This window comes from Bos taurus, chromosome 7 (assembly GCF_002263795.3).
Source record: "Bos taurus isolate L1 Dominette 01449 registration number 42190680 breed Hereford chromosome 7, ARS-UCD2.0, whole genome shotgun sequence".
Classification (NCBI taxonomy): Eukaryota; Metazoa; Chordata; class Mammalia; order Artiodactyla; family Bovidae; genus Bos; species Bos taurus.
Genome location: NC_037334.1, coordinates 22,190,122 through 22,212,688, shown reverse-complemented (window position 1 = coordinate 22,212,688; position 22,567 = coordinate 22,190,122). Strand labels below are relative to the sequence as shown.

General features: G+C 50.7%; 1 protein-coding gene and 1 long non-coding RNA gene across 10 annotated transcripts in view; one reads left to right on the top strand and one right to left on the bottom strand.

Moving 5' to 3' along the window:
* The window catches only part of P4HA2 (prolyl 4-hydroxylase subunit alpha 2), a 71,002-nt gene that overhangs the window by 5,399 nt on the left and 43,036 nt on the right, over positions 1–22,567 (bottom strand). For all 8 annotated transcript variants that reach the window (XM_024993983.2, XM_059888011.1, NM_001034293.2 and 5 more), the window contains 10 exons: positions 18,328–18,427; positions 17,611–17,707; positions 17,166–17,317; positions 14,090–14,227; positions 10,609–10,848; positions 9,172–9,365; positions 8,214–8,390; positions 4,550–4,620; positions 4,214–4,313; positions 386–439 (listed from right to left, as the gene is read on the bottom strand). In XM_024993983.2, the coding sequence (XP_024849751.1) occupies positions 386–439; positions 4,214–4,313; positions 4,550–4,620; positions 8,214–8,390; positions 9,172–9,365; positions 10,609–10,848; positions 14,090–14,227; positions 17,166–17,317; positions 17,611–17,707; positions 18,328–18,409 (1,305 nt within the window). In that variant the 5' untranslated portion in view covers positions 18,410–18,427. The remainder of the gene's footprint in view (positions 1–385; positions 440–4,213; positions 4,314–4,549; positions 4,621–8,213; positions 8,391–9,171; positions 9,366–10,608; positions 10,849–14,089; positions 14,228–17,165; positions 17,318–17,610; positions 17,708–18,327; positions 18,428–22,567) is intronic.
* On the top strand, positions 5,422–21,430 carry LOC132345720 (uncharacterized). 2 transcript variants are annotated; one of them, XR_009495212.1, is made up of 4 exons: positions 5,422–5,987; positions 12,488–12,566; positions 13,451–13,604; positions 18,807–21,430. It is a non-coding gene; the product is annotated as an uncharacterized lncRNA (long non-coding RNA). The 2 variants fall into 2 exon arrangements; XR_009495213.1 differs by lacking the exon at positions 18,807–21,430 and having other exon boundaries at positions 13,451–14,090.

The window sequence follows — 22,567 nt, the reverse complement described above, 5'->3', positions numbered from 1 at the left end:
CAACTGACTTCCCCTGCCACCCACAGGACTGGGGCCAAATAGGTCGAGGGAAGGTACCAAGGGGGGGTTCCATACACAGGCCTGGACCAGGGGCCAAAGTTGCAAGGGAAATCCTGGCTGGGCATGGAGGACAAGGGGCAGGAAAGAGTTCACAGAGACCTAGTGATGTCCTCTGCTTCAGAGTCAGGGCAAAGAATGGCAGGGTTGGGTCGGGGGACCACTCCCAATATCACAGGGGAAACAGCCGGGCTGCACTTGGCTCTGGACTTGGGCTTCTCCAGTAACAAAGAGTGGGCCCTGGTGAGGTGAGGGGCTACGGTGAAGGCTACAGCCTTCTCAAATCAGCTAGAGCAGGGCCTTTGAAAAAACCTGAGCGGGGTCTTACCCTGGAGAAGTCAAAATGTGGCTCGTACTGTCCTCCCATTCCATAATTAGCAACCTGGTAGGAAATAACAGCATTGGACTTTGTCAGCAGCATGAACCACCCTGAAGCAGCCCATCTCCCAGGTAACAACCAGAACCCCAAGGAGCAGCCTCTCTGAGGAGGGTAGCTATGCCCTGCCAGTTTGGGCAGAACAAATGCTGCAAACAGGTCTATAGTTGTGTCCAAGAGGAAGGGTGCAGCACAAATGTGGTTTCCAAGAAAGGACATGATGGCAAGCTGCAGATGGCCACCGTGGAGAAGCTCCAGCCCTTGAGGGACACATGAATGGCAGCAGAGGGAGCCCTCCTTCAGGCAGGCCATGATTATTTGCAAGATAATGAAGCGGTAATCCAGAAGAATACCAACAATAAATTCAGAACTGGTTTGGGTAGGGGGTTTCTTTTTAGTACTAGTTTGGGAGCTACTCAGTGCCTGGCCATGCTCCTGCCACCTCCGTCACCAGGCCCCAGAAACTCATCTTGGTCAGGCTGAATAGGACAAACAAATCCCACCCCATCTCATAGTGGTCCACTGCACGGAATACTTCTGCACCCAAGTGCAGCAGCAGGGCTTGGGTGGCTGGCTGCAGGGGTCCCAAAACTGCTGCTATACCTCAGTGCCCCCAAGTGGAGTCTGAACCCGGACCAGGGCCTGAGCCACCTCAGGTATCACTAATTGGATCAGAAGTCACAAACACCTTTGTGAACAGTTTACCAGCACAATATAAGTTCTAAGTCACACTGGTTCTTTTAGCTTCAGTAGTTAGATGAGAGACGAAGTTCAAGATGAAATGCAGAATCTGACATGAAAGCTGACGTACTAAATGGTACCACCAATGTCTATCTGGGAACACTTGGCTACTGTGTCTTAATGAAACCATAAACACTTTGAAGATTCAACTATTAGTCCTCAGAAAAGTGGTTTCATACAAACTTTGTGGTGATTCTAAGAGTCGGGAGAGAGATGCTGCAAAACTGGCAATAATGGCCATCTATTAACAGGATGGAGGGAGAGGGAGGATGGGCTCTACAAGAGAGAAAATCCTCCTTTTGGAGTATAAAACAGTATTTATTGAATGTGATGAAACTCAGATTTGGGGCAGAATGATTTTTTTCAATGTCCATAAAAATAAAAACATTGATAAGGAGAATCGGAATCAGTGGAAGAAAACATGCTGTCACACACTGCTTCGGCCGTCAAGTGTCCCACACCAAAAATACTATCAACAGTGCGAGGAGGCCCAGTTCAGCAGGTGACCCTGAGACTGACGATGCATGTAAGGAGAGAGGTGCTAGAGAAGCTGATGAAGTGATATCACAAATGATTTTCCTTTGGATCCACTATAGCCAAGAACTTGAAGAAAACTTTAAACATGACTGTGATCAGTTTTCCAGCGCATTCAGGAGAGTTCATTTGCTGCTTGCTGCTGGAGGTGCAAGGTATGACTGCATTTTCCAACACTCCCACTTGCTGGATGGAGGGCTTAAACTTTCACTACCTGGGGATAATGAAAGAAGCTGCATTGTTACAGGTGGCTCATCTTTTAGCAGTTTTGAGAATCATGGTGATTCTCACATTTGATCATAGTGTTCAGGCTACTGTACCTGTAGTATTTAATACCATCCCCAAATAGTACAAGTGCCATGGGAACTTCTGGATGTGCAGCCATCAGAATCACCATCTGGGCAACTCCAGGCCCCAGACTCATACCTCACATAACAAGAAGCTGTACATCAAAACTGATTCCTGAGAGGAGGTATTCATTTGTCACAAAAGTATTAAGAGTCAGTCCTTTGAAAGATGTGGGTATTTACAATACTGAGGTCAGAGTGAAGGGGGAAAAATAGTTAGAAATCACTTTTTTGGTGAGACTGAGACATCAGCAGAGTCTTCAACCTTCAGGAATTCTGGCAATGCAGAATCTCTTCCACTCTCAGACAGGCCCTCATCCAATTCAAAAGAAAGCCTCGATCACCCTTTCTTCCAAATGATCTAAAGCAAACACATCAACTACAGGTGAGGATGTCAGCAGACAGCAGAAGAACCAGTTCCTTTCCAGAAGCCTGTAATGCCCCCATGCGGACCCTGGTGGGAAGGCTCTTGCTGGTGCCTAGGCATGTATCACACTATGTGGAATGAACACTAGGAGACAGGTTCTGAAACCTAGTTTCCTATCCCCTGTCCGTGTAGGATCAAAGCTTTGAACAACACCGGCTGGCAAAGAAAATGCCAAGACAGCTCCCAGAGAACGAAAGCAAACAACAATGGTCTTCTGGAAGACCCTGACCATAAAAGGCCATACGCTGGGAGCTGCGGCATTCAAAGCCCACTTATCAACTGAGTCACAGCATTACAAAAGGTCAGTTAAGAAGAAGCCAGACCAAGGACAAAGCTGCGTCTTCTGGGGTTGCATGTGAGATAGGGTACAGCCTGGCATACACAGTCATCCAGGAGAGCAACAGGAGTACAGGCCTTGTACACTCTTTTCAGCCTTTTGGTCCAGGGTATAGAGTCAGCAACCAAATGGAACATCATCCTCAGTAAGGGCCATGATGGTCCTAACACTGGCTCATTTGCAGGAAGCAATGGCAGATGTCTTAACAACAACACAAAACCTGTTCCAGGAAGGTATGAATTACAACTACACCAACAGGACTGCACTTGGGGCATGGAGACCCTTTCGCTCTTGAAAGGGGTGTGCTCTCCCACGTAACGGGAGTGGGAGATGTGGCAGAAGTCCTCTCTTGATGCGCTTGTCTGCAGATCTTACCTAAAAATTAGACTTTCAAACTCAACACTAAGCTCAGTGGAACTGAAAAAATTACATAAAATGTTCACAAGACTGTAAGATAATCAGCATGCTTTAAAAAAAAAAAAAAAAAAAAAAACTCTGGTAGACTTCACACAAATCCATAAAGACAACCTTCAAAATTGGTTTTGGTTGCTGCCCCAGCTATGGAGTGGGGAGTAAGTGCTGATTTGCTTGGATGTGTCCAGGCAAAAGTTCAGAGAATATTTTCCAAGTGATCTCAGTTCAATATTCTACTGAGAGCTATGGTTGATCAGTTAAAGTGTGAGATCCTTAAATACACAGACCCTCTGGCCAAACAGATCCAAGAGACTCAAGAAAAATGCCAGTGAAACTTTTCTGGCAGCGTCTCAGGGCATCACTTTACAGCAGAATTCAGAATCTGGAATGTTCAGAAGGGAGCATGTCCAGTGCTGATTTGAATTCAATAGAACAGAGGACATATTAGTAGGAACTCTGCCCATAATGTTCAGTATGGTGCTGCCGTGTGTCTTCACCTCTGAAATAAAAAGCAGGAAGCCAGGGTCCCACAGAATTACTTAAAATGGAGTATTTCATCTTCACCATCCAACCAATCTAGGCCTCTCCCTGCTAAAGTATTATAGAACATTTTACCTCCAAATGGACTTGACTAAGACTCAGAACCATACCTCTGAATATATTCACAGCTCTTAGAGGTGTCCCTGGAACAATTCAGGGTATCAGCTTCTGTAGTTAGGATGACGTAAATGGGCCCGCCACACCCACCAACAATCCCTAGCACCTAGTGTGATACTTGGGCACAGAAAAGATATTCAGGTGACATTTGTGAACACTAACTGTAGGCATACTTAATTCTGGCTTCCCAATAGGAGGCCACTCCATACTCGTGGCATCTTGTAGTCATACAGTTACCCTAGGCCCAGCCCTGAGCACCCTGGGAGATGATCTAGCTAGAAACACTCCCTTCCCAACTCCAGGGTCCCAGGAACAAGCCATACCTGCAACAATTCTGCAGTCTTCACTGTTAGCCCTGTGATGTGCTGCATCCGCAGATTCACCCGAGCCACAACGGGGTCATCGTCCTCCTCCAGCCAGGAGCTACACCGAAACAAGAGGGAGAGAAAAGCAGGGCAAAGCAGGCTTCGATGAGGTCCTCCACTCTCCCCAGCCTCAGGGCCAGCACTGAAGGCAGCACAGAGTGAAAGCTCCCCGTAGGCAGGTGCAGGCGCCAGCAGGGAGGACACCCACCCAAGCCACCGCCCTCAGTAGGAACTAGGAGGCCCCGGAGTTGGGGCGTGAGCAGCCATCCCTCTTCCACCATCACCTTTGCTAACCTTTTGGAAACCCTGTAGCTGGCGACAGTAAGCACACCTGTCTTGGGATCACGAACAGTGGCTCGTGCAAGCTGGAAGGCAGGAAGAAAGGGCACACTTATCATTCTTTGCCTTGAGTGTTTTCCTGGAGAGACTGGGACCTGATCTGCCAATCAGACCAGGAAGGGAAGGAGCTCTGCAGGTAGTGGCTCTAGCCAAGGCCCCTTGATCCTGCAAGCCAGTCCAGGGCAGTGGTCTCCAAATTCCTGTTCTGCTGTCAGAGCCTGGCCCCTGCCCGCCCCTGGTTCCCAGGTCCATGCTGTCTTCAGAATTATGCCTATGGAGTCTGTTTAGTCTATTCACCCATCTGCCTAGACAGCCCCTTTCTCCCCAGGCCCACACACCACACCTGCCCACGCCTGGCCGCTCCCACCATATTCAGACTATGCTGCTGTCCCTGAGTCTCAGTCCTGCATGCTCCTCTCAACACGGTCAAGTCCACTGTCCTTCTGAACCTCAGCAACCTCCTCTGCCCAGAAACCTACCCAAACACTCTCCTACTGCACAGCCTCTGCTGGCCTCCTGCTGCACAAGGAACAAAAACAGAAAGCACAGTTTTCACTCCCTTGGGAGCTTTGCAAGGTCAGAAGATAGTCAGGAAAGCAGTCTACAAGCAGCAATAAGTGAACGGCGCTGGAAGCCACCCACCTCCACATGCTCACTCATAATAAATACACACCTATCTCACACCCCCCAGTTTCCACAGACTGGTGCAGTGATACTCCCAGGAAGGGCCTGCTGCCTGGAGCCAGCCCCCCATGCTCCAGCTGTGGACTGTCTTAACTAGTGCTTCCTCATGTGCCCAGCACAATACCAGGAGACCAAGACACGGCTGCTATCCTCATACAACTCAGTCAGGTGGGAAGGCAAAAAACCAGCTGCGTGGTCACAGCACAGCATGTAGAAGCTGGGAAGGGGGACGCTCAGTGTCCGGGGCAGCACAGTCGACAGGGTCAAGACTGGTTTCCTAAGAGGGTGATGGCGGAGCCACCTAGCTGAGATTTGAACAGTAAGCAGGAGCTAGCCAGGCAGGAGAAGGTTACAGGAACAGGGCAGGAACAGCAACGCAGGGACCCAGAGGTCAAAATGGATGTGTCGTATGACTGTGGATTTGAAGTGAGAGGGAAGAGATGAGAACAGGCTGAGGAGGCAAGAGGGGGTTGAGTTGGATCTAACCTGTGACCAGTGAGAAGCAGGGGAGGGACACCACAGCCTGAGTGTAACAAGGATCACTGTGGATACATCATAGAGGGGTGATTAAGGAGGGGTCAGAGCAGGAACAAGGAGGCCAGTGAGGATGTCAGAGAGAGGTCAGGGCAAGAGGTGGCAGAAGGGATGGAGGGAGTGGATGGACCAGAAGGCTGGCCAAGCTGGACAGGTGCTGCTGCAGCACGTTCAGGTAAGACCCACTGCACCCAGAACGGAGGGCTTCCCCGAGATCCACCCACTGTTCTTTCCTGATGACAACTGCAGCTGTGGCCAGATCCCATCCAAACAAGTGAACCACAGCACTGGCCTGACGCCCACAGGGAGGCTCTGGGCAGCTGTGCTCGGCTCCCAGGGACAGACAGAGCTATTTTGAAAGCAGGCCAGAGACCTGAGGGCAGCTGCCAGGCATTCCCCACAGGCTAAGTTAAGCTCATGGGCCCTACTTCAAAGCCAGGATAACATCTGTCCCTCACAGGCTCCGGAAAGGAGAGGTCCGCCTGTAATAGCCAACATGTTTGGCCCTTCACGGGGCTTCTATTCAACGACTAGCTTCCCAGCCACTCTCCTCTTCAGCCACACCCATGTGCACACACGCACCCAACATGAGCACATACACACAGAGCAATGTTTCTGCCTTGGACAGAGGGACAGGGAGGAATCCCTCAGGAGGGTCTGGCACCACAGTGCCTCCCTCACCTGACAGCCAAGAAAGCAGTTTTCTTTCCCGCAGGAATTTGGAGCTGGTCCAGGGAATGGAAGAGAGTGGGGGTCTGTGGTCCCCATTCTCCACACACTCTGGCTAGACCCTCCCTCAGCAATATCAGTGACACTAACAACTGGCTCTGAGCCCTGGAGGTCCTAGTACCTCAAAGCAAGGCTGTTCCAAGATGCAGTCCAGGGCCCAGGATGGGAACCTATCTTAGGCCTCTCCAGGAGTGCTGGCCTCCTGGCCTCGACAGTTCTCTTAGAAGCAGAGCAATAGAGGATCTCCAGCTAACTCCTCGCTCCTGATCACCAGTGACAGGAGAAGGGTGGGGACATGGCAGCAAGCAGTTCTCTTTTAAAGATGTCAGATGGGAGAAAACCTTTTATGAACTAGAAATAGAAGAAGAATTTTGTAACATGATGACATATATACAAAACCAACAGCCAACTTGCACACTTACCAGTGAAACACCAAAGGCATTTCTAGGAAATTCAGGAACAAGACAAAGATTCCTATTATAAAAATGCTCTAGAAGCTCTGGACAATTCAACAAGACAACAGAAACAGAACTATAATGACTAGAAAAGAGAAAACAAAATTTTTCTAATTTGCAGGTGCTAGTACTATATGGCGGAGAAGGCCCTGGCACCCCACTCCAGTACTCTTGCCTGCAAACTCCCATGGACAGAGGAGCCTGGTGGGCTGCAGTCCATGGGATCGCTAAGAGTCAGACACGACTGAGCGACTTCACTTTCACTTTTCACTTTCATGCATTCGAGAAGGAAATGGCAACCCACTCCAGTGTTCTTGCCTGGAGAATCCCAGGGACGGGGAAGCCTAGTGGGCTGCCATCTATGGGGTCGCACAGAGTCGGACACGACTGAAGTGACTTAGCAACAGTAGCAGCAGCAGTACTATATGGACAACCTAAGATAATTAGCTAAAAAACCAAAAGAATAAGAAATGAGTTCAACCACTAGCTGTGATCTGCACCGGGTCTAATTCCTTGTGGGTAAAATGAAGATGATGACGGAGCCTGCTGAGCAGACATAGCAGTTAACACATGTTAAGGACTTAGAATAGGGCCTGCCACACTTCAGAACTCAGTACACATTAGCTATTATGATGAAATATATTTTTACAATCAACAGTTTAGCTTATGATGGTACGCTAATTTAATAACGTAACCAGTAAAATCATAATGGTGAAAGACACAAAGTGAAGTTACAATAACAATAATAACAACAACAACAAACAACAAACTGTCTAGGAATAAATTAACAAGAGAAGTGACAGGCTTATGTGAAGAAAATATTTAAAGGTGTGAATAAACAGAGAGACCCAGTGTGCTGCTAGATGAGAAGACAGCCCTGCAGACACTCACGCTCCTCCAAGTCAATCACTTCTTCGCAGTCCCCATCAGGAGCTCCACGGTACCCAGCCTGGCAGTACCCCATGGCATACTTCCTAAACACTCACCCACACACCAGCCACCAACCTGCCCAGGGTGCCCTTTTTTCCCACCCTTGTCTGTCCACATTGCTTCCCCCCATGGACCATGACTCCTCAAGGTCGAATCGAGTCTGCAGTACCTTAGTACCCGACAGTGGACTCATGCAAGCCATCAGCAGAGGCCACCTGGGTGAGCAGCCACACTGCCCCATGGCACCTGGACTAAGCGGCCTGAGAAGGAACGGCGGAGACACCTACTTTGGGTTTCGCAATCTCCTTGATCCTCTCGATTTCCTCGTCAGACATGACGTCGTAGTACCTGACGATGTGCGGGCTGTCCCACTCATCCTCCTCTTTGAAGGGGGCGATGAGCAGCTGCGGCACCCTGTTGCCATGGTGATACCTACAGAAGAGCCTCTTCTGCCTTCGGGGGGTCTGAGGAACACAGAACAACAGGCCCTGAACCGAGTGAGTCCTAACCCTCAGTCCCAGACTAGCTGGCTGCAGACACTGGTCTCAAACATCGTGTCCAGCAGTCGCTCCCTCCCACCTCACCAGACAAGAAAACAAAAGCCCCTCAGTTTGGCTGGCATGAAATGATATGCCACAAATCATGCAGAGGTTCTCCTCTCCCAAGAATTCCTCATTTGACAAGCCCTGTGGCAGGGTGTAATTCCTGACCCTTCTCACAGAGACATGAGTAGGTGAGGAGGGCTGGGGCAGGGGAGACGTCTTTCTAGGCAGAAGAGCCAGCGGGAGCAAGCAGACACCGGCACGGAGAAGGCCAACAGACTGACTCACATCTGAGCCTCTGTGAGGAAGCACCGGGGTCCCAGGGCTGTCCAAGGCCAGTGATACCTCATACCAAGCTCTAGCAACTGTCTTGTCTTTGCTAGAGATCACGACTTCCGTTGGGGCCCGAGGCACATCAAGTCCCACGGGTTTTCTTAGAACAGTAAGTCAAGCAGAAGCTGGCCTCTTGGGATGGGGAGGGGTGCTCAGCAACAACTCAGAGGACTGAAGCTCTGCCTGGGACCTCAGGGAAGACAAGCCTCCTACCCTGTACCTCGGAGAACATCCACATGTCAGCCTCAGCAGATACGACCAAGAACTGAGAAAACCACCTACAGACAGAGTAACATCTTCCTCACATCTGTCTGTCCAGAGCTGAAATCTAGGTCCACTGCCTGGGCCCTGACCCAGCCACTTGTCTCACCAGTTTGACACCCTCCCCACGACAGAGGCTCTCGTAGACATCCCTCTCCGGCAGGTAGTCCACAGGCCTCTCGTATATGCCTTGCTGGGATGCAAGCTCAGCTTCTGTGTGATTCGATAACATTTTTTCTCTTTCTTCTTCCAACAACCGTTCAAAGTAGTGCAGATTCCCTCCAGCTCGTTCATGGCTCGGGTCTACAATAGGAAAGAACATGAAGGAAAAGGAAACCACAAACATCTGTTAGGTCATTTAGAGAAATTATTCTGTAAGCGGTTTTCTCTCCCAGCAGCTCACTTGCACGCAGCATTCTGGCTTCCACAGCACCTAAGCGGGGTTTGCTGGTCATAGAGGAAAACCCAACAGAGGTTCTCTCCACTCTGGTTAGAGATGAGAAAGGAGCAACAAAGTGGGGGGTGCAGGGGATGCCGCGTCACTGATGCAGATCTCCTCTCAGACTTCCCTGGAAATCCTGAGGACACAGGTCCAGAGAAGCAGTCCAGAGTTCTGCCTCCTCCTCCCAACTTGGCTGTGTGCTAGCTTCATCCGTGCCCTAGAGTCCATCTGCTCCGTTACTGATGAGCGCATCACGCCCTGGCCACAGCGAGAAGGCAGGCTGAAACACCAGCAAGAACAGCCACATGACACTCCCACGGCTTTGTCCTATGGACCTCACGACACAAAGGAGCAAGCCAGGCAGGATTACTGAGCCACCCCTCAGATGAGGAAACTGAAGCCCAAAGATGTGAGGAAATTAACGTGAGGTTATTCAGAGGAGGAATCTAGGTGACCCGACTCCCTGTCCAAGGCTCTTACTAACATGACAGAGTCTACAAAGCTCTCTTCCCACATCCGTCTAACATCCACACTAGCTGGCCTCAGACGCAGGACCCGTGAAAAGCAGCAGCAAAAGGAAGTCTTTGCTGGCCACTGAAAACCCAAACTATGATATCCCAAATATTAATAAGAAGAGGAACAAATAGGTTCTTGAGACACAGTGCTTTGATCTCCTTCAGTCTAACATCACAAGACACTTAAATGCCCAAAGCCGTGGCAAGTCCATCAGTTAGACCTCAGGCCTCTAATAACAGGTCAGGTCACTGTCACTGCAGCAACCCTGAAATACAGCTTGCCTCTCGAGCTATTGTGGATGTAATAAAGGCTCCACCCTACAGAGCAGCAGATATACTGCAACCCTGGATTCCCATTTATAAATGAAATAGAAATCTATGTGCAGGCCTGAGCGTATCCATCAGTGACTGGGCAAGGGTTAAGGCCAGAACAGACATAGGTAAAGAGCAAGCTGGCAGCTAGCCTGGGCCTGAAAGCAGCAAAGGATTGGTCACCGGCTAGGCAACTGGTCAGACTGGCTTGGTCCCTGACAGCAGCCACCCCTGCCACCTCCCATCTGCACCTGACCTTCCCCCAAAGGCTCCTTACCAAGGGAGAGCAGGCGGCGGGTGAGCTCCACGGCACGGTGCAGGTCACCCAACTGGAAGACAGCGTAGCTCAGATAGTCCAGCACCTGGGCCTTGGATGTGGTGGCCTCCTCCCCAGCATCGAGCTGCTTTAGCACCTGTTCCATCCACAACACCGTGTGGTAATAGTCGCCTTCGTTGTAGGCCGAGCGGCCCATCCCAAAGCAGTCATCCACACTCAGCATGGCCTGGTATTTGGTTCCTGAAGCCAGAGAGGCATGTAGTCAGGCTCCAAGGGCCTCTGGGTTAGGGACAGAGATTTCCCCCATTGCAGAAGCCTGGGCCCCTGGGATGTGGGGGCGTCACCCCAGCAGAGGCCCACTAGGATTTCAGACCACACACCTCCCAGGGCCATGAGTACAGAAAGCACAGCCATGCTGGCCCTGCCTCCGGCTGGGGTGCACAGCCTGTCTCCTATCCTCAGACTCCCCTCTTTCCAAGGGGGAAGGGGCCTTTATTATGGAGGAGCCCAGGATGCCCAAGAAGTAGTGTTCAGGAGAGTATAAAGGTCCTAAGTGCGGCTCAGGAGATGTCTGCAAGGTAGCTGCCCATTTGAGACTGGAAGTTTAGAAAAAATAACTTGAATATAAAAAACAGAACTGAGGTGGCAGGTAAAGCCATGGATGAAGATAAATGCTTCCAGAAATAAGTGTCGGGAAAGAGAGACACGGTAGTTGAGGCCAGGGCCCCAGAGGCCACCTGTACAGAAACGGTGGAGTGAATAACATTGAGAAGCACCTAAGAGGTAGAAGAAACGGAACAGGAGTGGTGCGACAGATGCCAAGGGAGGTCAAGAAATAAGACTGCAATGCCAGCTTTGACCACTAGGCGGTGGGGCCCTTCAAAGTCAAAGTGTTCGTCACTCAGTCCTGTCCCACTCTTTGTAAGTCCATGAACTATAGCTGCCAGGCTCCTCTGTTCACAGAATTCTCCAGGCAAGAATATTGGAGTGGGTAGCCATTCCCTTCTCCAGGGGGGTTTCCCAACCCAGGGATTGAACCCAGGTCTCTCACACTGCAGGAAGATTCTTTACCGTCTGAGCCACCAGGGTGGGGCCCTTGGTAAAGGTCGATTCAGCAGGTCCTCTGACCATAGGTCATCTGCTGTTAGTTCATGCTGGAAGTGACCATGAAGAGGGTTTCAAGTCAAGAAGGAAATGTGGTGTGTAAGCTATGGGGAGATGCAGGGTTTAAGCTGTGACCCTCCTGGAAAGCAAAGGAACTTCCCTACAAAACCATTAATGGCAACCCAAGCATGGCTGACAATGGAGAGTTGCCTCAGAGTGGGCTCTTTCTGCCTGATATCCAAGATGTCCAGAATGAAACCCCTGCTGCCATGGGTTGGCTTCAGGGGCTGCTCACCAGGATGGCTCAAGAACAGACAATGTAGGACAGGATAGGAAAACGGGGGAAATAAACACCAGACAGAGTTAGCAGGAGACCATGGATGGGAGAAGGGAGGCATCCTTGAGTCCTTGTTCACTCTCCAGGAACCTCCACAGATCTCTGGCTCTGTGGATGCACGAACTCAACACTGATGGAGGCAGCATAACAGGTGAGTGGGCTGGACAGAGCAGGGCCTGTGTGGGCCTACCTATGGCACCCAACAGCTGTGTGACTATGGGCAAGTTACTTAGCCTCTCTGATTCTTAGTCTGTTACCTCTAAAAAGAGATAATGCCATCAATTTTAGAGGACTTGTGCCAAGAATTCAAAAAGACAATGTCACATGAAAATGTCTCCTATGAGTCCTTTGAGTGTAATAAACAGTAGCTATTACCATATGTCTCACAGATACCAAGAATGTCAAGAATGACTCCCAAACACTCACTATCTTTCCCAGAAACCAGTGTGAAAGTCTGCTGTCTGGAGAGTGCTCTCGGGAGAATACCAGTTGAGCTGAATGCTGAAGGGCCATAAAGGTAAACCTGCAGAGTTTGTGGGATGAACAAAGAAGCCAAGCAGTGGTGATGCTTAGTACAACGGGCAAGGAGACCAGGGAGACAGTACCCACACAGGACTGCAAAGACCATATGTTAAGAGGAATTTGGATTTAGCCCTAAAAGTAAAGCATTGTAAACAGGCTTCCCTGGAGAAGGTGCTTAGGGAGACACCAGGTAGGAACAGCACCCTGGGGAACAACTCCCATCCACCCCTCACTGCCCCTCCAGGATACACATGGGGCTGTTACCGAATGTGAAGGGTCAATGCCTGGCTGTGGCTCCCTCTTCCCACCAACCATTCTCATAGCTATAGGGTGAACGGATCCTGCAGGTGCCCCAAGCCACCTTCTCTCTCTGGCCTCCTGGCCTTGATCCAAAATCTGATTGAGTGAGGATTAAGGAGACATCCCCAATCTTCCTGTTGGCTCCCTGGGCTTCCCAGTGCCAAGACTCTAGGCTCGGACTAGCCAACAACACAGTTCCTCCCCCTCCCCTACACACCGTGATTCCCTCTGCTGTGCCTCCAAAAGGGTCCCCATGGGTGAGGGAGCCTCCAAGATCTACCAGAGTCTAACTGAATCCCTGGGTTTATTGCCCTTTAATAGCCACCAAACCACTACACGTCTTCTTATAAACATACTGAGGCAGCCAGTTGAATTGAAACAGGGCCTGTAAAAGAAATGAGAGAGAGAGGTGCCAAAAGAGAAACAGCTGAGATCAGTGTCCCAGAATTCAAAGGAGGGGAGAATATCAGGAAGAATCAGGCAATTAATATGCTGAACACTAGTGAAGAGCTAAATAATATTCAGCCTGAAAACTGTCTGCTGGCTTTACCATCCAAGTGTCCCCTGTTGGTCTTGTAGGGGCAGGAGGAGGCCAGACTGTGTGTGTTCAGGAGGACACAGGAACCAAGGAAACAGGAAAAGAGTGTAGATGACTATCCAGCTGCCTAACCAGGAGGGAGAAGAGATCAATCAGCAGCAGAGACTCAAACAGGCCTGGGATCCTGAGGCAGGGGTATGTAAGATGAGCAAGAACAGAGGTTTCCAAGATGAGCTCAGGGGGAAGAGTCCAGACAGGTGGACAGAGAAGAAACAGGGGCAGAGACTGTAACTGAGGGTACACAGGCCATGGGACAACAAGTTCCAAGATCAGTCCTGGGCAAGAGGACCCTGGAAGGTGGGAACGGAAGTGGGTCTGGATACAGACCTGAGTGGTACTCTGGAGATGCAGGCCAAGGAGGTCCTGAGCGGCAGCCTTGGCCTTCCCTGAGCTGAGAGAGGGGAGGCCTGGGCTAGAGGGAGGTGGGGGGAGAGGGGCTGAGGGCAGGCAGCTGTCATAGACTAGGGGACTGGCACCAACTGGAAACAAAGAGAGAACCACTGCCAGAGGTGACAATGCCCCTGAGGGTAGAGACCAAGAGTCAGCAGTGGCTCCAGCCCTGTCCAGACACCATAGTAGACACACGGGCTGGACAGCCTTTGTCTGGAGTGGTGAGTTACCTGGAAGTTCCCCTTTGGAAATTGTATCTGGGTCCAGTTTGTATGTATCCTGAAGTCTCATCAAGGCCTTGGCGGCTCCTGTTTCATCTTCATCGGTGGGGAAGAACTGTCGCTGCACTGACAGGTTTGCAATAAAATCTTCCAAAGGAGAGAATGAGGACAAAAGGTTACCTCCATCCAGGGACAGAATTTCACCTGGAACCAGACGGGCACCCAGAGGAGGGTCTCTGGCTAGTGCACTTCCCTGCCCCTCCTCATGAGGGCCGTTTCCCTTTTCTCCAGGAAGCCCTTCCTAGTGGCTCCGGTTCAGGGAGACCTCTCCTTTCTTACTCCCTCAATGTACCAACTGCCTGTGCTGCTCATCTGAACTGAACAGAACGGCCCCCTCATACCAATTAACATGGGGGAGTCTGAGAGTCTTGGATCCAAAGCACTCAGACAGACCTGGTGGAGACAGAAGGGACAGAGAGGGTAACTGACTGGGACACAGGAAAGGACTAAGGGAGGACTTGCTGACCACTCAGCAGAAAACAAATCACACAGTAAACCTCGATCTAGGACTATTAGGCTGGCCAGGTAATCACAGATTCCTGGCCCACATCTCAGATGGAGGAGCCCAAGGGACAGAAGAGAGCCCAGCTGGCCACTCATTACTGACCACTGGTCCTAATCATCCAGAAAGGTAATGACGACAGTCCTGGAGGTGTATGGCACTCTCCCCTCACCAAGATTAGGGATTAGAGGATCATCTGAGCAGGCCAAGTACTGAGATGGGCCGCCCATGCCCTGTTGTGCATGATTCCCTCACCAGACCACACTGTCCAGCTCTGCTTACTAGGATAATTCCTGCCACTCCAACTCACATTGAGCTCAGGGCATGAGCTCCCTGACTGTGGTGCTCAAGACCACAGCCAGGAGTCTGGGAGAGCCCTAACCACAGAGGCAACCAAGGAAGCTATTCTGTGACTCCAAGATCTGGCTGTAAAGCAAGATATACATCTCCTGCAATCTCAGGACTCCAAGTGGGGGCCAGGCTCTCCCATGCTGATTTAGGGGCTTCAACTGTGCTCTGGAGCTGAGAATTGGAAGGGAAACTCCAAGGCCATTTCTTTTCCAGCCTCTTCTTCCCACAGCACCCACAACCTCAGGCACAAACATCCACTCTAGCCATGCCTGCTGCAACCCTGTCTCCTTCATGGCTGCATGGTCAGGGACACTAAGGGCTTACAATCCAGAGAGAAAAAAATGCTTTCCAGAAAAAGCCACATTGTTAGTGTTATCTCCCTGCCTCCCCACTCCACATTTCAGGGGCAAGAACTCTGAAAGAAAGAGGTAAAAACAACCTACTGCTCTCTGGGGCTGTCCTATCTCCCTCTGGCTAATTATAAGGTTTTCCAAAGGAACCAGATGTTGATGGTGGGGGCTGGGTATAGAGAACAAGACTGGAGAGCAGGAGATCATCTGGGCGGGCTCATTCTCCTGTGGTGCAGGCACAACGGCCAGTTCTGAGCTACAGGCCCAGGCTGGGAGGCAGGGTCTGGGAAAGACAGCCACAGCTTCTGGAGGCAGTGAGCTCACCGGGCACAGCTCCAGCCCGGCTGAGTTCACCAATCCCTCCCTAGAGGCCACTCTGCTCCCAGCCAAGCCAAGCCCAGCCCAGTCTGGCCACAGGGGCTAAAACGCCTCGGCTTGAGAGACAACGAATCTGAAGTTAATCAGCACTTCCAACTCTGGGAGGAGAGGCAGTGAGTCCAGGGGGCTGGGCCCAAGGCTAGAAGGCCCACCTCCAGGCCTGCCCCACCATCTGCTGCTGAGAGGAAAATATTAGAGCACAGAAAGTACTATCATAGTAAAAGCACTAAGCAGAGTTGAAGTTTTAAAAGAAAAGTTCATACTCTGACCTGCAAATCCCACTTATGGGAATTGATCATAAGAAAATAATCAGAGGTGGGCACAAAGATAGGGGTAAGATTGCTGATAACTTGGGAACAATTCCATGTCCACTGATGACCATTTTTACACTACATCAGTGTGACATATCACTGCTGCTGCTGCTGCTAAGTCGCTTCAGTCGTGTCCAACTCTGTGCCACGCCATAGATGGCAGCCCACTAGGCTCCCCTGTCCCAGGGATTCTCCAGGCAAGAACACTGGAGTGGACTGCCATTTCCTTCTCCAGTGCATGAAAGTGAAAAGTGAAAGTGAAGTCGCTCAGTCGTGTCCGACTCTTAGCGACCCCATGGACTGCAGCCTACCAGGCTCCTCCATCCATGGGATTTTCCAGGCAAGAGTACTGGAGTGGGTTGACGTATTACTGAGCCAGACATTAAAATCATGTGGCAGAAGAACATTTAAAAAACATACACAGCAGCTGAAAAATTCAGGAAAATAGTGTAAGCTGTCACAAATCTGCCAATGGATATGTCTTCCTTCTAAAAGATATGAATGGGAGTGAATTTAGAGGAGGCCCACACCCCCACCACTTAGCACACTTAACCTTTGTTAATTCGTTTGGTCCCTCAAATATTCCCTGGTATCGTTCCATTTTATCCACGTGTTAAAAAGACTAGAATTTTAATAGTGATTATAATCAGGCAATTGGATTAAAAACTGTATAATTTTCTTATATGATTGTTTTTGTATTCCAACTTATCTAGAAAAATGTTTTACTAAAGCATAATTAGAAAAAAGTCACTACCCCCACCCCAAAAGGGACACCAAAACACTAGAAAAAGGTAAGAACTGATTTTTTTTTTTGCCATGCTGTGTGACATGCAGGATCTTAGCTCCGTGACCAGGGGTCAATCCCATGCCCCCCTGCAGCAGAAGCACAGAATCCTAACCACCGGACCACCAAGGAATTTCCAAGAACTGATTATTATTAATATCACAATTGAAAGCAAGGACAGCCAACTGCCAGGTCCCCACAGAGTTAAGAGCCACGGGACTGGCAGCTGCTGTTCACACACTGCACGTGCTCACCAACATTCCGAACCAGGACAGGCTCAGACCCACATGCCACAGGCCAAGCCCAGGGACACACCAGCTCATGCAACCACCTGCTCACAGTCCCTCACCTGCGGCCGAGTTCTGCAGGACAAGGTCCTCCAGTGCAGGCCAGTCCGTGTTTAGCCGCTTCACCAGTTTATAGGCATTCACAGGGTGGGCCAGGTAGCCCTCAGGGTCAGCAGCCGACTTGCTGGTCAGGGCTTCCATTTTGTCAGCCCAGCTGTAGAACCACAGAAAAAGGTAGACTAAGACACCCATTCATGTGGATCTTGACCTATGGTAATTTCCCTGGTGAGATTCAGGGGATCTCTATCCAGAAAGGAAAAAGCAGTGATCCTCAGCCCACATATTTAGCTACTCTGGGGGACTGGCATGAAGTACACTCCAGGCCAGGCCCATACTGCCCCCTCAAGGGCTTCCCCTTATGGGCACCCTGGCTGGGTTCCTGGTGGGGGCTCCTGCCACCCGCCACCCTGGCTCAGGGTGGCTGTAGGAACTTAGGACATCAGACACCTCTTAATCTTGGAGAGCTTGGCTTCCTCCACCAGGATGTACTCCTTCAGGGACTGCACCAGGTCCTTCTCTGCATAAATCAGGTCTGTCATGTGTCCTGCGAGGGAAAGATAAAAGGGCCAGTAAGAAGTGGATGAGGGACATCCAGCTCCCAACCTTGAGGCAAAACACATCAGCACAGAGGCGAGCTGAGCCAGGCACATGTCAGCTCTCTTGGGGTCATGGGGACCTAGGGTTAAAGGAAGCCTGGGCACTCATATGGTCCTGGTCCCCAGCTTTAGGAAGAGAGAGGCAGAGGCTCCAGGCAGATGGTAAGTGCACGGAGGACACCTTAAGGAAGAAACCCCGCATCTCACTCTCCCACTGTCACCCAGCTGGGTCATGCTCCTGGGACAAGGATGTCCTGAGGGCTTCTCTGCTCAGGACCATTCTCTAGTCCAGGAGAAAGTTGGACAGAAACGCCAGGCAGCCCAGGAGCAGCCTGCACTTTCCAAGGTGGAGGCCCAGCTGACACAGCCACCTACCAAGAAGGACATCCAGGTCATCAGGGGTCAGAGGCGGAAACAGCAGCTCTGCAAGCCTGACTCTCCCCAGATCTGGTCAAAACCAGTGAACGAGGCCACCCCACCCTGAAGGAGAACAGGCCTCAGGCAGTGCCATCCCCTGGCACTTGAGCCAAGGACTGCCCAGGCAGACGACAGTCCTGTTGGCACATACCAATAGAAGTGAAGAATTCAGCCTGCACGCAGCTCAGGACACCAAACCAGGCCACCAGCAACGTGGACTCCCAGGGTTTCATGGTCACAGAGGGCAGTGTCTGCAAGGCATTCAGTGACAGTCATTAGATCAACAATGGCAAAAAAGCAACTTAGGAGAGGACACATCACATGTGCACATATACATAGACATTTAAACATGCCAAACTCTGACCCAGCACACAGAAGTGAAGGAAGATATTCGGGATCACCAGTGGAAAGACACCAGGGTGTACAACCAGGGATGTGCACTTAATTCTGTCCCCTGCTCTGGGAGGCTGAGTGCCCATGGGAGAGACTCTACCCTCTCAACTTCCGATAACCACTGTCAACATGCGAAGGCTAAATGGGGAGGAGGGACAGTCACGCCTGGTTCTAAGGGTCTGTCAGTTCAAGATTCTGACCCAGACTTCTTCTGTTTGTCTTTCCTTCTAACACAAGTGCCAGGACAGTGCCCGGTGCTGAGGACCCAGATGCAACACACCGCCCATAGGCAGAAAGAGAACAGGACACAATATGCCCCAGGGGGTCCACACCCCAAACAAGGTGTGCAGCAGATGGTCAGCCAGAAGAGAAACCAAACTGCTCCCTGCTGGTCTGCACCTGGCCATCGTGAGAGCAGGCTGGGCAGACGCTGCTCTTCCTGTAGCGAGGCTGCTCGGCAGACACTGTCCTCATGGAGAATCACCATTTGCAAATATTTACCATGCCAGGCACTGAGCTAGGCGCTTGGGATACAAAAATGAATCAGCCACACAGGGCCAAAACCTTAGACTGGGCTGGGCTGCTGACATAAGTAAGAGGCTGTCTTCCCATCAGCCTAGAAATAGCCAGACGCAGCTCCGAAGGCAGAAGGCACACCATGGGGCGAGCGCACTGGCAGTGGGCCCAAGTACACAACGTAAGCTTCAGACAGCATCTCCCAGCCTGGCCACGCGGCCCGGAGCACGCAGGAGGAACATCCACCTGAACGCCAGTTCTGCCAGTCCCTCCTCTTCCTGCTCTACTTCAGCCAAGCCCCACTGGAAATTTACTGAGAGAAAACAAGGAAAATAAAGGACATACAAAGGCCTTCCCTCCAAACTTCAAGCCTTATCTGACAGAATTCTAAGGCTGAGCCGACTAATGCCAGCTCATCAGTTTTTTGCCTGCAAGGGCTGATTGGACGCACAGTCAAACCCATCATTCCTCACTTCACCCTTCCAGGAGAAATTCCAATCCACTGTGGCTCCCGGTTAGGCTCAGAGAAGCCCAACCACAACCCTCAACCCGAGACGGGTTCCTGTGTGAGGAAGATGGGGGCTTCCCTGGTGGCTTAGCTTGTAAAGAATCCGCCTGCAATGCAGGAGACCTGGGTTCTATCCCTGGGTTGGGAAGGTCCCCTTGAGAAGGGAAAGGCTATCCCTTCCAGTATTCTGGCCTGGAGAATTCCATGGACTTTATAGTCCATGGGGACGCAAAGAGCCGGACATGACTGAGCAACTTTCACATGCGGAAGGGGAGAGAATAAGCGAGTGCCCGCCTTTACCCCCTGCCAAATGTATGCAGAGCTGACATCATGCCCATCAGTGCCCTAGGTGTTAGGGGCCCAGAGATACACAGGACAAGACTATTCCACCCAGAACCTGCGGCAGGGTAGGGAGGATGAACTAAGAGGTCCACTATAAAGTTAGGGCAGTAGAGGAAAGCAAGTCCCTGAGAAGAGGTGACAGGGCCCAGGCCAGCCCCAAGGGAGAGCCCAGATCCTCCTTTTTCTAGTCACAGATCTGCTCCCAGACCTCAGCACCCTGCATCCACCCCCAGGATTATAGAAGGCCTTTCTTCTTGCTTACATAAGACCCTTTCTCAGGGAATGGGGTCTGCTCCTTGTACTTCAAGAGGCTTCATCAGCTTAAGAGAGCACCTTCTGTACACATGTAGAGAGGGAACAGTAAAAACCCAGAGCCAGGAGGCTGCGTCTGCAGACAATTCAGCCAAGTGCCTGTCAGGCTGGTGATGGGAGAATAGTGCCCAGGCAGGAGGCCAGACTACACACGGCTGGAAGTTGGGGGGCAAGGGTCACCGTTTGTCCTCTGCTCCATCACCAGTTGCAGTGGCATGCCTCCTCAGAGATCAGATAACAAACTCAGGGAAGGGAGAAACCTCACTTTTTCTTTCAAATTGGTGATATTGGCCATGGTTCATGCTTTATAGCACTCAGGAAAAAACAGCCAGGTTCCTTCATTACATGAATACCAGCTGTCATTTCTCTGGAATGTGCTATCTGGCTTAGACTGAGACTATCCATGAATCCCAATCTGGAGGCAGAGCCCAAAGAATCACAGATTGGTTTCTGGGTGACCAAGGGCTTACAAAGTCCTCTTCTGATGGAGAAGGGGGCTGACGACCCTGCTGGCCCAGACAGCTAGGCACTCCCATGCAGCCCCCAGACCACTCAACCTAAACTGCCACCCCATCCCATTTCTCCTGAACACTAATTTGTATTAGGTGTACAAAAGGTCATCTAATCAGGGTCAGGGTGGGAGGCGGCAGCCTCCAAGAAGGACTGCAGGTCCCAGTGTGGGAAAAAAACAACCAGCTGCATATCCCCCCTCCCATCACATCCCTATAGCAGAGCTTGCTGACGACAGAGTAAGTGGGGCCTGTATGCCTGCCAGTGCTGCCAGAAGCTCTCCAGGAACCAACCCTCAGAAATCCACGCTGAATAGGCCTAGAAATGGGCAACACTGAGCCCCCTTTCATGAAAATAAAGTAGCACCAAGCCTGAACAGAAAACCCATACTGAGTTTTATGTAAGCTGCATCCCGAGTTTTGAACAAATTCTGGTCCGTATCTGGCACCCAACGAAAAGGAAAACCTCATGACAGATTTGTTCGTGCCAGGAAATTGTAACATCAGAAGATGTTACATTTCTTCCATACAATGAATGGTTATGGATTGTGTAGGAATGGATACTGTATGCTTTTTAACACCAAGAGAGACCAACGCATCTTGTTAAGTGAGAAGAATAGGCTCCCAAACAATATATACGCTATGCTTTCATTTTTATAAGGAATAAATTTTATATATGGAAATTTACATACCTGCATATATATGTAAGCAGAGAGTCATAAATCTAGTTGTTATCTTGGTTAAATAATTCTGTTTTTCTCTTTATGTGTATTTGTATTTCCTAATCTTTCCACAAGAAGTTCTATGGGAAATTTGAAATATACTTTATATAATATCTAAAATGAGAAGAAAATAAAGCAAGCCCTCTCCAATGGAATCCAAAGAGACCGAGCAGCCTGAGTTGGGACCCCCACAGGGAGGTCCTTCAAAGCTTGCCAACACCCCAGTGACAATAATTCACCCACCAGGCAACCGGCACTATTTCTAAGCACAGGGCGGTTCCAAGACATACAATCACAGGCCCCAGCAAGCCGGCTCTTTGGAGAGGATGTTCACAACGGGGCCAAACAGCCATGAAAAGATGTTTCCAACTGCAAACCAGCAGCGTCCTTAGCTTCTCCCCTTACCTCATCAGGCAGGAACCTATGCCAAGCTCCCAGCTGCAACCCAAATGCAACAGCTTGAGTTTTAACAATGTATTTAACAGCCTAGAGACAGAACATGGGTTTACCAAGAACAAACAGGTCTCGTTTGGCTCCAAACAAGAGGATGCCTGCCTTCTGCTAAGGGGCAAGATCTGCCTGAACAGGGCTCCCTCCAGTGGCCTCGCCTCCTGGTAGTGAGGCCAACTCTGCACGGCACAGCGAAGAGGACCTGCGTGCTCAACCGAGCAAGAGTTGACAGAGGCTCCAGAGGCCCTACCACCTATGCACATGGACGGCCACTGAGGCCCATAAGCTGCTCTCCCTGGCACCCCAGGGGAGGGATTAGAGGTGCCCGACTCTCCTCACCTGATGTCATGCCTCAACTATCACCCTGATCTGAGCCACCCCTAAGTCGTCCTTACAGCCATACTGGCCCCTGCCTGCAGTGGTCTCCCATCTTTATGGCCTCCCTCCCACCTCTGCTCTACAAAGTAGCCAGCACAGCTTACTGTATCCCCCCGTTTGGTCTCTCTCTCCCTAAGAACCCTCCAAAGGCTCTCCACTATTCTCAGAATAAAGTCCAAATTCCTTAGCACTTTTTGACTCTGCATGACCTGGCCCTACTGCCCTCTCCAGCCCCATCTCATGACTCCAGATTTCATAACT